General features: G+C 46.1%; 1 protein-coding gene across 1 annotated transcript in view; it reads right to left on the bottom strand.

The window, feature by feature from the left end:
• The window catches only part of LOC105943237 (zinc finger protein 208-like), a 286674-nt gene extending 271892 nt beyond the window's left edge, over positions 1-14782 (bottom strand). Inside the window, 3 exon segments of the mRNA XM_055124700.1 lie at positions 11295-11360; positions 11696-11712; positions 14584-14782. Coding sequence (XP_054980675.1) covers positions 11295-11360; positions 11696-11712; positions 14584-14782 — 282 coding nt within the window.
• Between the last annotated feature and the right edge of the window lie 653 nt (positions 14783-15435).

Raw genomic sequence — 15435 nt, 5'->3', positions numbered from 1 at the left:
CATGCTTGACCCAGTTTCAATTGCAATCACCTCAAGGGGTTCTCAAACAGTGCATAAAGACATCAGTGAGCACAGAGCTTGGAGTAACAACTGAGCATCACCAAGCATGACATCTAATCAAAAATAAGTCACTTTTTTGAAAGGCTGGACCTATATTCTGCTGAATACTAACTAGACCAGCAGTAGTATGTAGTAGTAGTAGTAGTAATAGTAGTAGTAGTAGTAGTAGTAGTATGGTATTTCTAAATTCACATAAAGTGACACACTGGTGCTTCCCTGCAGTAGTGCAGACTTCAAAGATGAAACTGATTAGAAACATAATCAGACATTTTCTTCCATATTAATATATTTATACTTAGTAGTGAACTAAGGGCTGGAGTGATAGCACAGTGGGTAGGGTGTTTGCCTTGCAAGTGGCCGACCTGAGTTCAACTCCTTCATCCCTCTCGGAGAGCCCGGCAAGCTATTTTGGTATTCAATATTCCAAAAACAGTAACAAGTCTCACAATTGATACGTTACTGGTGCCCACTCGAGCAAATCAATGATCAATGGGATGACAGTGACAGTCTCCTAGGGTACTACCCTTGCAAATTTTCCTTGCAAATCTTGATCTGGGTTCTGTCCCTAGCACCTCCCTAGGTACCAGAAATAGTAACTACAAGATATGGCCCCAAATCCAACAGAAAAATAAGGTATTTTATGCTTCAACTCCTCCAAGTCAGTTTGATAAGGCAGAGGTTTGGGTTTTGGAGCCACAAATAGCAAAACTTTCGGCCTATTCCTGGCGGTAATTGAGGGCACTGCATTTTGCTGGAGATTGTACCATGGCAGTCTGCTTGCAAGGCCAGGGCCTGCACTCCTGGCCTCTCTCTGACCCCAGGATTTCTAATCTATATAAATCATGTGAACCTAGTGAGAAGGACAAAGATGAGCATGAAGGGGGGCAGCGATGAGGCTCAGCTGGTAGAGTTCATGGCAGGGCTGCTGACACTGAGGGGCTCCCAATGTGACCCTGAGCTGGAAGCACAGGCTGCAAAGCAAAAGGTTTGAATTGCCAGCAGGGGCCAGGAAGAGAGACCAGTGGGCAGGGCACTTCCCATGCATGCAACAGACTCAACTATACACCCTGAATCCCCGAGGAGTGACCCCTGAGCACTGCTGCTTTGGCAGAACCCCCTCTCCACTCCCAAATACACCCAGCTCAATCAGAGGAAGTTATCTGCCAACAGCAGAGGTGTGAAATCCAGTGACATATTCTCAAGGTTCAGTTCAGAAATTTGATTATCTTTTGCAGCCACACCCAGCAGACCTAAACAGAAATCCAGTAGAATAAATAAAAATTAGGTCCTGGGTTGAGAGCAAGAAAACACACAGGAGGGAACTTGCCTTGCACACAGCTGACCCTGGTTTGATCCCCTGCATACCACAGGGTCCCTTCACCAAGGCCACCAAGAGTGATTCATGAGTAGAGTCAGGAGTAAGCCCAGAGATGCTGGCTGTGTCCCCCAAACAAAAAATGAAAATTATCAAGTGATTTAAATACTAATAGGAAAAAAGAATATCTAATTTCTCCACTTTCTGCACCTTACCAAGAGAAAATGCATTTTACTCACAGAGATAGCAAGAGCAAGGAGACTTTCGGGGGAAGTTATAAGTCTCATAACTCAAATAGCTGTGGCACTAAGGACAAGGCATTGAATTAGCCTTCAATGACTTTTATGCCAGTCTCAGCGATGATGTCGCTGATGATGGTGTGGGGGAAGGGGGTTATTTCTCTTATACTTCGGACTGTGAAACCGTGTCTCCTGGATAAGTAGAGGTGGTAGAGATCATGTCATTATACCGGACAGAACTAAAGAAAAATGCATTGTGGGTCAGTGCAATATAACCCTATAATCCTCACTATAAAACAAGCTTCAAGCCCAGAGTGATAGGACAGCAGGGTGGGTGCTTCTCTTGTATGCGCCTACCTGGGCCTGATCACACATGGTCCCCTGAGAACCACCAGGAATAATTCCTGAGTGTCCAGCTAGAAATAACCCATTAGCACAGTAGGGTGTGGTGGCCATATATACCCCCTCAAATAAATATAATGATATCTAAAAAATAAAAACGGGGCTGGAGAGACTCTATGATGAGTAGGGTGGTGCCTTGCATGTGGCCAATACAGGTTCGATCCCCCACATTCCATATGGTCTCCAAAGCACTGCTAGGAGTATTCCTGAATGCAGAACTGGGAGTCTTCCTGAGCATCACCTGGTGTGACCTCAGAACCATAGCATCAAAAACCAAACAAAAAATACATGAAGCTGAGACCTGGTGCGATAGTACAGTGGCAAAGGTACGTGCTTTGCAAGCTGCTGACCAAGGTGCAATGTCTGGCACCCCATTGTCCCCTGAGCACTGCCAGCAGTGGTCATTCGACACTCATGCAGACAGAATACTTAGTATGACCCCAAATAAAACCCAAAGCAACACTGGAACACTGAAATCACTGTCACTGTCATTGTCACCCCATTGCTCATCGATTTGCTTGAGCGGGCACCAGTAACATCTCTCAGTGTGAGACTTATTGTTACTGTTTTTTGGCATATCCAATACGCCATGGGTAGCTTGCCAGGCTCTGCCGTGCAGGCGCAATACTCCTGGTACCTTGCCGGGCTCTCTGAGAGGGGAGGAGAAATAGAACACGGGTCGGCCAAATGAAAGGCGAAAACCCTACCACTGTGCTATCGCTCCAGAAAAAACGCTGAAATAATAGAAGGAATAGTGTAGTAACAGAAGTAATTTAATTCTGTTTGTTTGGGGTCACGACTAGCAATGACAAGGGTCTATTCCTGGATCTGCGCTGAGGAAAAACTCATGCTGGTGCTCAGGGACATGGTGGATGCAAAGAATAGAACCTGGGCCAGCTGTGCGCAAGGCCAATGACATACAACATATACTATCACACTAGCGCAAAGAAAATTTATTTAGTCAATGAAGGAACTAGTTAGAGGAACCTGAGTGGTAGCACAGCTCGTCAGGTACTTGTCATGCATGTGGCTGACCCAGGTTTGATAACTGTACTGGGCATCCAACATGGTTCCCCATGCTCACCAAATGTAGATTCCTCAGTAGATAGCCAAAAGGAAACCCTGAGCATCAACGGTGTTTTTCCCTGAGGTGACTGTATGCCATGCCAGAACCTCCAGGGACCTTCTAGCATAGTGTCCTCACTTACTTGTAGCAGATCTGGCTTCCTGCAAGTGATTACTGGAGCTCACCAGTGCAAATTGTGAGTGAAGGCTGGTTCAAAAAAAAATAAGAGGGAACTCAAGAAAAGGCTATTCTCGGGGCTGGAGTGATAGCACAGCAGGTAGGGCGTTTGCCTTGCACGCGGCCAACCCAGCTTCGATTCCCAGCATCCCATATGGTCCCCTGAGCAACGCCAGGGGTGATTCCTGAGTGCAAAGCCAGGAGTAACCCTGTGCATCGCCGGGTGTGACCCAAAAAAAAAAAAGAAAAGGCTATTCTCATGTCTGTCAAACTTCCTGATCCATGAGAATCATGCACCCTGTCTAACACAAGCCTGGCCCAGCCGCTGGAAGCCCATATAGGTCCATCTGGGTATTGGCGGCAGCCCCAATGGCCCACAGATGCTGGTAGGTCTCCAGAATTATGTCCCTGTAGAGCTTCCTCTAAGAGGGGTCCAGGCATGTCCACTCCTCTGGGGTGAAGCTCACGGCTGTGTTGAGAGAGGTCACCACATCCAGAGCCAGGACACACAGTGGGGCAGGAGGCCATCCCACCTCATTCCATGGAGCATAAGATGAGACAACCCAATGCCCTAGAGGATCTCAAGGCCTTACCCTCTCCCCACTCCTGTCGGGAGGAACCAGCCTTCACCCTCACCCCCACACTCTGGATTGAAGGCCTCAGTGATTACTTTAAGGAAGCTAGATGTACTACATTGAAATTATAACAGTATACTAGATGTTACCTAAGGTGCCGGGCTTATATGCAGTCACCTCAAGGACAAACCCCATGAATACTCATCCATTGATCACTGCAGAGAGTAACACCTGAGCACAGACCGAGAAGAACCCAAGAAAACTGACACTGACCCAGATCAAAATATTAAACTTTCCCACCCCCATGCCACATTCCCACACCCCCTGTTGTAGGTATGATAAGGATCACACTCAATGTCCAGAGCGTGACTCAAACTGTGTGTGGACTGTAGGGCACTGAACTCACCACTGTATAAAAATAAAAATAAAAAGAAAGGGCGCGCAGGCGGCGAGGCAGGTGAAGGAAGGAACAAGGCCAAACTGGTTGCTCGATCGGTTTATTTCATGTCCATCTCCATTCTCCTCTGATTCTCCTCCTGCTTCTTTCTCCCCCATCCTACTTCATTCTCTCTCTCTCTCTCTGCCTCTCTCCCGGCTCTCGGTCTCTCTCTCAATCTGTGGATCTGGCCCCCGTGGATCTGGCCCTGTGGATCTGGCCCCGGTGGATCTGGCGCCGTGGATCTGGCTCTTGTGGATCTGGATCTGGCCCGATGGATCTGGCTCTGGCCCCCAACCCACTCTTACTGCCTAGTTAAATCTCCACAGCATCAGGGGGTTGGGGCATACACATAGGTGTGGTCAGCAATAGGGTAAGGTTCTTTTCCCTCAGGGGATGCTTCTCCTAGGACTTAATTCTCTATCAGCAGGAGGATCCACCCAAGGGCGGAGTCCCATGAATGTGTTTCTCTTCTCCTCAGCCAGCAAACATATAAGAATTCATAATATTAATTATTTTGTATGGACACAATAAGAGATGCATTAAAGCTTATAGAATTGCTCTCCTGGGGCCATCTCAATCTCAGACTACAGTGCTCAGGCCAGATCAGTCTTTCCTATCCCTGGCAGGGTCCCTGTCTCATAATTACTATTGGATCATGACAGCATTTGTCTATGATCAAGCTCTTAACTTATAGTTAAGAATTAGGCACTTTGGCCAGGCCCATCTCGATGCCAGGGTAGCACATAACTCACCGCTTGCCCTGGATCCTTCCCGTCCCACGTCGGGGACCCTACTTTGGGGTGCTAGGAACTGAGGGCAACTGAGGCTTAAGTGGAGAGAGCAGATGCCCAGGAGGGAATATCGAGGCCAATTAAGTCTTAAGTTATAAAAACATAATATTGTCTTCTTGTATCTATACAAAAAAGACATAGCTTTAAAGTAAATTATTCAAAAGGCATAAAGAGGAGAGAAAGGCAATGTTATAATATTCAGTGTCCTAGGAAGTTCTGACCTTACCAATTAACAGAGTTTGATTAAGGGAAGAGCAGATAAACTGGTAGAATTGGTTACAGATAAACAAAAGAATGGGAGTGACTCGGGAGCACTTTGATGGGTGTGACTGATAAACCTAAGCTCCTAGTGGCAAGGGGGAAAGGACAAACCAATGATATCCAACAACCACAGAGCCACAAATCCTTTTTGAAGAGTAAAAGTGTCTTGACCTCAAATGCCTCTGCCAGCCCCAAAGATCCCTTGCTGTTTCTCCCAGGGACTGGTATATGTCCAGAACTGTGGCCATGGCAGTGTGAGAACATGAAACTGGGTAAAGGTAAACTTTTTACCTGCTGTACGCATCCCAATAGCCAGTATCCAGGGATCGTCCAGTCAGGGAGAGATGAAGAATAGAGGGTATTTTGCGACTTAACATGAGGGAGTAGAAATTCCTGATCTGGAAAAAGCACCAGGGTTGGGGTCAGACAGACAGTAAAGCTGGTAGGATGCTTGGCCTGCTGACCCCGATCGAACTTCAGCATCCTAGATCCCTGAGCACCACCAGGAAAAATTCTAGAGCACAGAGATGGGAGTAAGCTCTGAGCATCTTGGGGTGTTTTCTCTCTTCCTACCCCCTCAAAACCCAAAAACAACTAAAAATAACCCCCAAATGAAAACTTCATGGGTCAAAACCCAACCAGGCAGACCACGCCTCCAAAATAGCCCCGCCCATCACAGCAGCCAATAAAAATGACAGATGGCAACAGGGTCTCTTGCCTTTAGGGGGCTGTAGCCCTGCCCCCGAACATGAATCTGCAGATTCTACAGCATCTATGTCAAGGCTAAAGGCTTCAGGACAGCACCCAGGGAGTTCCATGTTGGGAGTGTTGGAACATCAAGCACCCCGCCCTTACCAGTTCCTGAACCCAAGGCCTGTGTTCAGCCTGACTCCCACCCGCCGTTCCCCCATCGCAGAGATGGAGGCGATAGTGGCAGCATGGGGCGGCCCCAGGATCAAGCACTCACACCGGGACCCCTGCACTCCGGCACAGACCCCACTGCACCCCTCAAAGCTTTGCATCCTCCTTAAAACTCTACCACGCCTCAGGAACTGCCTGGGTATGGGGCAGCAGTGAAAAACAAGCTCAAAAGAGCCCCCCAAGATGGCCTGGCCCCGCCTCACACAGTGTGAGTACGGGGAGGTGCGGGAAGCTCATGGGTGGTCGCTCTGTCCTGCAAAACATGGGCCTTCAGAGACCCCCTGCCAAACTGGGCACCATTTTATCCTTTATTCACGTGACTAATGGGGGCCTGAGCCATTGACTTTGTCCCTGATTTTTAAAAAATGCACTACAAAGTCCCCTGTATGTTAGGTGATTTTTTTTGCTTTTTTGGGTCACACCCAGCAGTGCACAGAGGTCAGTCCCTGGTTCATGCACTCAGGAATTACTCCTTGCAGTGCTAGGGGACCATATGGGATGCTAGGAACCAAACAGGGTCGGCAGCATGTAAGGCAAATGCCCTACCCGCTGTGCTCCAGTCCCTAAGGGATTTTTTTAACTCAATGAACGGGCACAGTAGAAATAAGTCCCTCTGCAGAATCCTAACACACCAAGTGCATCAGAAAATGGGGCAAAGAAGTGAACAGAAACTTTCTCAAGGAAGAAATACGAATGGCCAAAAGACACATGGAAAATTGCTCTTCATCACTAATCATCAGGGGGATCAGGTCAAAACAACTATGGGATACCACCTCACACCACAGAGACTGGCACACATCCAAAAGAGCAAAAGCAACAGGTGTTGGCATGGATGTGTGGAGAAAGGGACCCTTCTACTCTGTTGGTGGGAATGCCAACTGGTTCAGCCCTTTTGAAAAAAATTATGGGAGCTTCTCAAAAAATTAGAAATTGACACCTTTATTGCAAACCACAACAGCTAATTAGAGAGAGAGAACAGAAGGGAATGCCCTGCCACAGTGGCAGGGTGGGGTGGGGGGGAGATGGGATTGGGGAGGGTGGGAGGGACGCCGGGTTTACGGGTGGTGGAGAATGGGCACTGGTGAAGGGATGGGTTCCCGAACTTTGTATGAGGGAAGTATAAGCACAAAAGTGTATAAATCTGTAACTGTACCCTCACGGTGATTCTCTAATTAAAAATAAATAAATTATAAAAAAAAAATTAGAAATTGAGCTCCCATTTGACCCAGCAACACCACTTCTGGGAATATATCCCAGAGAGGCAAAAAAGTATGGTCGAAATGACATTTGCATTTATATGTTCATCGCAGCACTGTTTACAATAGCCAGAATCTCGTTAAAACCCGGGCATCTAAGAACAGATGACTGGTTAAAGAAACTTTGGTACATCTACCCAATGGAATACTATGCAGCTGTTAGAGAAGATGAAATCATGAACATTGCTTAAAAGTGGATCATGGAAAGTATCATGCGAAGTGAAATGAGTCCGAAAGAGAGAGACAGATATAGAAAAATCGCACTCATCTATGGAATATAAAATAGAAGAAACAGAGATTAACATCCAAGACTAGTAGAAATAAGTACCAGGAGGTTTGCTCCATGACTTGGAGGCCGGCCTCACATGCTGGGGGGAAAAGGCAGCTCAGACAGAGAAGAGAACACCAAGTAAAAAGGTTGGAGGACCCTCTCGAGATACGAGATGTGTGTCTAAAGTAGACTACAGATTGACCATGATGGCCATTCAATACCTCTATTGCAAACTAAAACACCCAAAAGGAGAGAGAACAATAGGGAATGCCCTGCCACAGAAGCGGGGTGCGATGGGGGAGATGGGATTGGGGTGTGGGAGGCATACTGGGATCATCGGTGATGGAGAATGAGCACTGGTGGAGGGATGAGTTTTTGAGCATTGTATGACCGAACACAAGCACGAAAATATGTAAATCTGTAACTGTACCCTCACGGTTATTCACTGATTAAAAAAAAAAAAAGCTAACAAACTATTCCAAGAGAAAATAAAATACACTTGAGTCAGGGTTCGGTTCAAGCTCGGTGTGGAGTGTCTGATGCATGCATTGAAGGCAACAGTGCATCCCCACAAAGCTGAGACAAAACACATGGGCCTTCGAAAACATCTCAACATAAATGCATGACTCTCAGGATTAATACATGTGTTTTTCTTTTTGGGTCACACCCGGCGATGCACAGGGGTTATTCCTGGCTCTGCACTCAGGAATTTCTTCTTGTGGTGTTCAGGGCACCATATAGGCTGCTGGGAATCAAACCAGTGTTGGCGACGTACAAAGCAACCCACCCACTCTGCTATCACTCTAGACCCTCAATACATTTTTTGGTCCTTTTGTTTTGTAGTTTGTATTTTGATAGCCACACCAAGCAGTGCTCAAGGATCACTCCTGGAGGGTCCCCAGGGTCCAAATGGAGACTGGGAACAGACTGTCCATCCTCATGCAAAACAATGTCCTTCTCACAGGAGTATCACTAGTACCCTCAAACTAGTTTTTTTGTGTTTTTTTTTCATTTTTGGGTCACACCCGGCGACAAACAGGGGTTACTCCTCCTTCTGCACTCAGAAAATACTCCTATTACTGCTGAGGTGACCATATGGAACTCCGGGAATTGAACCCAGGTCAGGTGCATACAAAGCAAAGTCAGTACCCACTGTACTATCACTCCAACCCCAAATTAGTTATTTTGAAACAATTACCAGCTTCAATCAAATGAAATATCACATTTTTGATGCGGAAAAAATAGACATTTCTTTAGGTTTTGAGCAGTGATTTTACCACCCAGTAAAGCTAAGGGCCTTTACCCCAAGCATTAGGCTCTAGATTTCCTCTCTGCCGTGCCCAGTCCTCCACCTTAAAAATCACATTCTTGGTCCACTGAGTATCCTGGCAGCATAGTATCTGTTCCAAACTTGCAAATTTTACCAGTTCACTCATACTCAGTGACCCCATTCCTAAATCTAATTGTTGAAATGACAAAACCTGAATCTGTGGTTTGAGTTCTGAAATCAAATGCAATACACACTATAAGAATTTTTTGAAAGAAATGTAATTGACTCAGGAAGTGCGGGTGGAGAACACCTTGATGTTTCTCATATCCAAACAGGCCCACAACAAACAGAAGTTCTGATGGGGATCATTGTAAGCAGCATGGTAATCCACACAAGATGTTCAGGTTTTGCTTTTTGACCAGATCCGGTGATGTTCATGACACATATGGGACACAGGTTATTGAACTGGGTTGGCTGAGTGCATGGTAAACATAGTCCCCACTGTACTATTACTCAGGCCCAAATTAGCTTTGTTATGGTGGCTCACACATTCACTGTAGGATAACATTGCTTTGTCCTTTCTCCCGTGCCACAAGGAGCTTAGGTTTATTGGATTACACCCACCACAGTGCTTCTGAGTCACTCCCATTCTCTTGTTTATGTGTAACCTCTTCTCTGTGCTCTCCTCCCCAACTAGTGAATCACCTTTTCCCCCTAATGAGATTCTGATAACCTGTAAGGACACTGAATTTGTAAGTTAAATATTGCTTTTAGGGGGCTGGAGTGATAGCACAGAGGGTAGGGCGTTTGCCTTGCCGGGGTTTGAATCCCAGCATCCCATATGGTCCCCCGAGCACCGCCAGGAGTAATTCCTGAGTGCATGAGCCAGGAGTGACCCCTTGCATCGCCGGGTGTGACCCAAAAAGAAAAAATAAATTAAAAACATAAATATTGCTTTTATTTTTCTCTTATGTCTTTTGCATAGTTTACTTTCAAGCAAAGTCCTTTTTGTATAAACACAAGAAGATAGTTAATATTATGCTTGTAATTTGTGAGTCTATTGACTCTGAATAATATTCACACATGGACATCTGCTTTCTTGACTTAAGCCTCAGTGGCTCTTAGTTCCTAGCACCCCAAAAGCAGGGTTCCGGTGAGGGATTGCAAGGACCCAGGGCAAGCTATGAGATACCCTGGCATCGAAATGGGCCAGGCCAAAGTGCCACAATACTTAACTATAAGTTAAGCATGGTCGTGAACAAACTGTCTTGACTCAAAAGAGATAACTGAACAAGGACACTGCTGGAGTTAGGAAGACTAACCTGGCCTGAGGACTGTGGTCTAGAATCTATAGTGAGATGTCCTAGGAAAAACCAACTTTAAGCTTGATATATCTCTTAATTTGCTCATACAAAATGGCATTCCTAGGAATATTAGAAGCAAATTCAATACAAGTATTTAAGTGGATTACTGGCTGAGGAAAGAAGAAAGCAACATACCCTGGATGGAATCCTACCCTTGAGCGGCTCACCTAGTAATGTGGAGTAATCTATTTGGATGAGATTTTGTCCTTGAGTTAATATCCTGGAGGAGTGGCCTTACCTCTATGGATTGGTTAATATTCAACACCACCTCTGTATCCCCACCCTACATGATTTCTACATAAAGTAGGCTGTGGAAAAGTGGGAGTAGTGATGCAGAGAGAGAGAGAAGCAGGAGGACCAGAGGGGAATGAATATGACGTTGGAATAAACTGCAATTGATACCAACCACCTGGCCCTAGTTCCTTCCTTCGCCTGGCTGATTGTCGCCATCTGTGGCCCCAGGGTGGGAGAACTGGCACGAGACCACCAAACACAGGTGGTGAGAGGGAGAGCTGGCGCCAAGGCCCTCCTTTCAGATATTATTTTTTGAATATGCACAATTCGCTACAGAAAAAAGAAGATGATATTTTGCAGGCACCCCAACACTGTAGGCAGTGCAGCCAGGCAGGTAAGGCACAGATTGGGGGACCAAGAGCTGTAAATCTTATGGACTGACACATCAGGATGAATAATGACAATAACAAGAAAGTAAAGTTCAGGGTCATTCTTAAGGGAGAGTCCAGACAAGGCAATACAAGTGTGAGAGCAGCACAGAGGCCTGGATCCAGGAGTCTGAGGCCCCCAGGGTCAGCAGCACATTTCCCATGCGCTCAGGGCACCCCAACACTGCCCAGGACCCAAGCCAGGGAGTGTCCTGAGACACTCACCTGCACACATGCCTCTGAGCTCCTCCACACAGCCTGGATATCCCAGAAAGCTTCCCCCACAATGTCCTGTCCCCACAGAGATAGAATTACAGATTAATGACAAAGCTTCTGTTGCCATAGTTGCTAACACCCAACAAAGGGGTGTTCTGATGTGGGTCTTTGGATGACCTGGGGAGAGCAAGAATTCTACTCAGCATCAAAAAGGGACAGTCTAGAAAGCCATCGAAGCACAGTCTTGATGAAAGTCTTATGACTTAAGGAACAGGACCCCCAAGGAGAAGGAAAAGCTGAACCAGCCTGAAGACTTAGTCTGGGATTTAAGGTAAAAATCTTGTTTGCCCTCAGGGCCCCGCTTGAATTTGGTCCAAACAACTGCAAGTGTTAATAAGAAATAAACTTACTTGTTGAATATGTAAAACTAAAGGGAAAAAAAACATAGATTTCAGAAAGAATGTCTTCTTGAGTTAACCCCTCAAGAGGATTGGCTCCATTGCAACGCTTTATGTCTGTAAATGACCCTCACACATCGCTCCTCAGCCTTTTGACTAAGATCAAGTGTAAATTTCTCTCACACCCAAATGCAGTCCTGTATCTCAACCCTATTCAGATGTTCTGTAAGTATACTTTCAGCTCTGCATTATATGCACCATTTTGATCATCAATCTTTGGTTTCCTGACTCTTTGTTCCTCTACTGGGGACCCCACCTGAAAACTCACAGGGACCCAATGGGATACCGGGAATTGAGCCCATGTCCATTACTTACAAGACAATCACCTTTCCTGCTCTACTATCACTTTAGGCCTAGCACTACTTGAACTTTTTAGCCCCTGTCAAAGTTATAACTAACAACTGTAAACTTAAGAGCTTAATAAGTCCAAAAATGGTCAAAGATGGCAAGACATCCCAATTTAAAAAAAGTATCCAGAGAGACAGCACAGGAATGTAGCACTTGCCTTGCTCATGGCTAATCCTGCTTCGATTTCCAACATTCCCTAGGGTCCCTCAAGCCAGTCAGGAATGATCCCTGAGTGTAGAACCCAGGAGCAAACTCTGAGTCCTGAAGAATTCTCCCAAACATCATTAAAGTGACCCTGAGCACTAAAACAGAGCAGCGTCTGAAGGGACGAGCCAAAGAATTAAATGAACTGTGGTTGAGAGAGATTACAGCGGGAAAGCAAATGCGCAGCCCACACATATGGGTGGGCAGCTCAGACAGTCCCAGAGCACAGCCAGGAGTAATTCCTAAATACATAGGCAAGAAAAAAACCTGAGCATTGTCATGTGTAATCCCAAAACCAAGTTAAAACAAAATTCTTTTTTATAAATTTATTTATTTTTTAATTAGTGAATCACCATGAGGTACAATTAAAGATTTACAAAACAAAATTCTTGAACTTGAAGGAATGGTGCAATTGTACTGGAAGTAATGCTCTGACTATAGAATCTGGAAATAGAGTTCAATTATTAGCAGCCCCAGGGTCCCCGAGCACCCCTAAAATGATCATTTAACACACAGCCAGGTAGAATGTGTACTTGGCACCAAAGTCAAACCAAAACAAATACAGTGAAGCTGTGTGTAAAACAAGAAGAACTTGATTTAGCAGTGGAAGGAACTATTCAGATCATGGCCCCTGTTGAACACACAGACCCCGCCACACCCCAGGCATCTAAGTAGGTCTGTGCTGGCAGGGCGCGCCCCATGCGGCTCTCACCAATGGCCCGAAGGTGCTGGTAGATCTCCAGCATCACGTCCCTGTAGAGCTTTCACTGAGAGGCATCCAGGGATGTCCACTCTTCCTGGGTGAAGTTCATGGACACATCGGAGAAGGTCACTACGTCCTAAGCAGACATACACAGGGGACGGGAGACAGTGCCAGTCACCACTCTGTTTTCTCAGCCATGAGGACGGCACTAGAGGGGCTCAGGACATCTGCCCTGTTCCTTCGGGAGGAACCAGAATCCATGCACATTCCTGGCTCAGTGTGCCAAGAAATCACTCTAAGGCAACCAGGTCTGCAGAAATGTGAAGGTGCTACTGTAGAAGGTTCCTTGAGGTGATGGTGTTACACAAACACCCCATGGCCAAGCCCAGCACCAGTGGACCAGTGGTCCCAGCACTGCAGAAAGTAAGACCTGAACACATGCCCAGCAGGACCGAAAAGAAATAACACTAGGGTGGGCAGAGCAATAGTACAGCTGTTATGGCTTTTGCCTTGCATGTCGCTGACCTGGGTTTGATCCCCGTCATCCCATATGGTCCGCCGAGCACCACCAAGAATGATTCCTGAGTGCAGAGACAGGAGTAACACCCCCCCCCGCATCACTGGGTGTGGTCTATAAAGTAAAAATTAAAAAGAAGCAACACTAGGTTGGATCAAAATACTAGACACGCCCTGTCCAATAATACATCTCTCATTCCTGTTCTAGGAATGAGGTGATACACAATGTCCAGTGAGAAAGTCAAGTTATGGGTGAACATATGTGCCAGTAGGACACTAAACTCACAATTCAGGCCTGGGCCAAATCCCTTTAGAAGGAGGTAAATGTTACTTGACCCACAGGAACTCAGTTGGCCCCAGAGAACTTCTGATCACTCTCACTGGGAATGGCGGTGGCTCAAAACAAAACACACAGCAGCGTCTTAACCTGAGACTGTGGTAGAACAGGCAAGGCTCTCCAGAGTGGGAAAATAAAATAGGGGAATCGCAAATTATGGGATCTGCAGTCATAACAGGTGCCAGCACACCCTGGGGTCCATGATACCCATCAGGTGTGAATCCCAAGCTGTTCTCTTAGAAGTGCCGAGCCCCTCCACTGTGGCAAGAAAAAAAAAACGAAAGGAAACAAAGCAGAGGGCTGGAGTAAGAGTCAGTGGGTATGTGGCAATAACTGTGTTCCATATGGTCCCCCAAGCACTGCAGGTGCAATGTCAGAATGGGTAATTTCAAGAATCACAAGGTGTGGCCCCACCACTAACCACTCCGCCAACCAACAAAAAAAGCAAAACCCCCAAGAATTCATACTAGCCCATCATCCATAAGGTCCAGTAGACCCGGACTGACAATTGAGCACTAAATTGGGAGCCTTTCTTGAGAGCCACTAGGTGTCGCTCCAAAGCCAAACACAGAAACCAAATGACTATGGACAAAAGAGGCCACAGACAGTAGAATGGGGCACTCCAACCAGAGCCACATCCCACATCTCCTTCCTGAAATGACAACCAGATAGTCCACCCTGGAGGCCCGTGCACTCTTGTCACTTTAGAGCCTCATTGCATCACTCTCGTACCTGGGGACACAGTGTCAGACAGCAACACCATCTTCCTCAGGCTGTTATTCTTGAGGATCCCCAACCGAGGTTTTGACAAAGACCTGGAGAAGTCAAAGTTGTGAGCACCAGAGACGAGCAAAACTCCTATGACCCTGACCAGAAGTCCCTGCACTGGATCCAGAAACTGTCTGGTCTGACTGGCTTCACACTTGGGCATCAGTTCACAGAAGCACCCAGGAGAGACACTGCCAGATGCTCCTTCCTCTTTAGATGTCAAAGCGGGGTTGAACCTGGGCTGACCATTGCTCTCAGGGAAGGCAAAACAAGCATTGACTAGCTGTGCTGTCTCACAGGTCCCTTGGGGCCACTCTAAGAGAAAAATGTTCTAACATATAAACAGAAACCTAGTGGAACAGAAAAAAATTAGTTTCTGGGGCCTGATTGAAAGCACATCTAATACAGCACTTGTTTTGCACGCAGCTGACTCTGGTTTGTACCACACATACCATAGGATCCCAAAGTCTAGCAAGAGTGATTCCTGAGCAGACAGTCAGGAGTAAGCTAGCAGCACAATTGGCTGAGACTAATAAAACAAAAACAAACCAATCAAAAAAGTTATGTTATTATGTACTAACAATGTAAAATGAACTGAAAAAAAGTTGTGTACTAAGGAGAACCAAGAACATCTAATTTCATAACTTTCTTGACATTAACCAGTGTAAAAGTTTTTTAATGATGTACACAGACACAGTACAAAGCAGGGGGTGCTTGCTTGGCACATGCTTGATCCATTTTCAATTGCAATCACCTAAAATGGTCCTCAAACAGTGCATAAAGGGATTTGTGAACACAGAGCTTAGAGTAACACCT

The sequence above is a fragment of the Sorex araneus genome, chromosome 2, assembly GCF_027595985.1.
Source record: "Sorex araneus isolate mSorAra2 chromosome 2, mSorAra2.pri, whole genome shotgun sequence".
Taxonomy (NCBI): Eukaryota; Metazoa; Chordata; class Mammalia; order Eulipotyphla; family Soricidae; genus Sorex; species Sorex araneus.
This window is presented reverse-complemented; position numbering and strand designations above follow the sequence as displayed.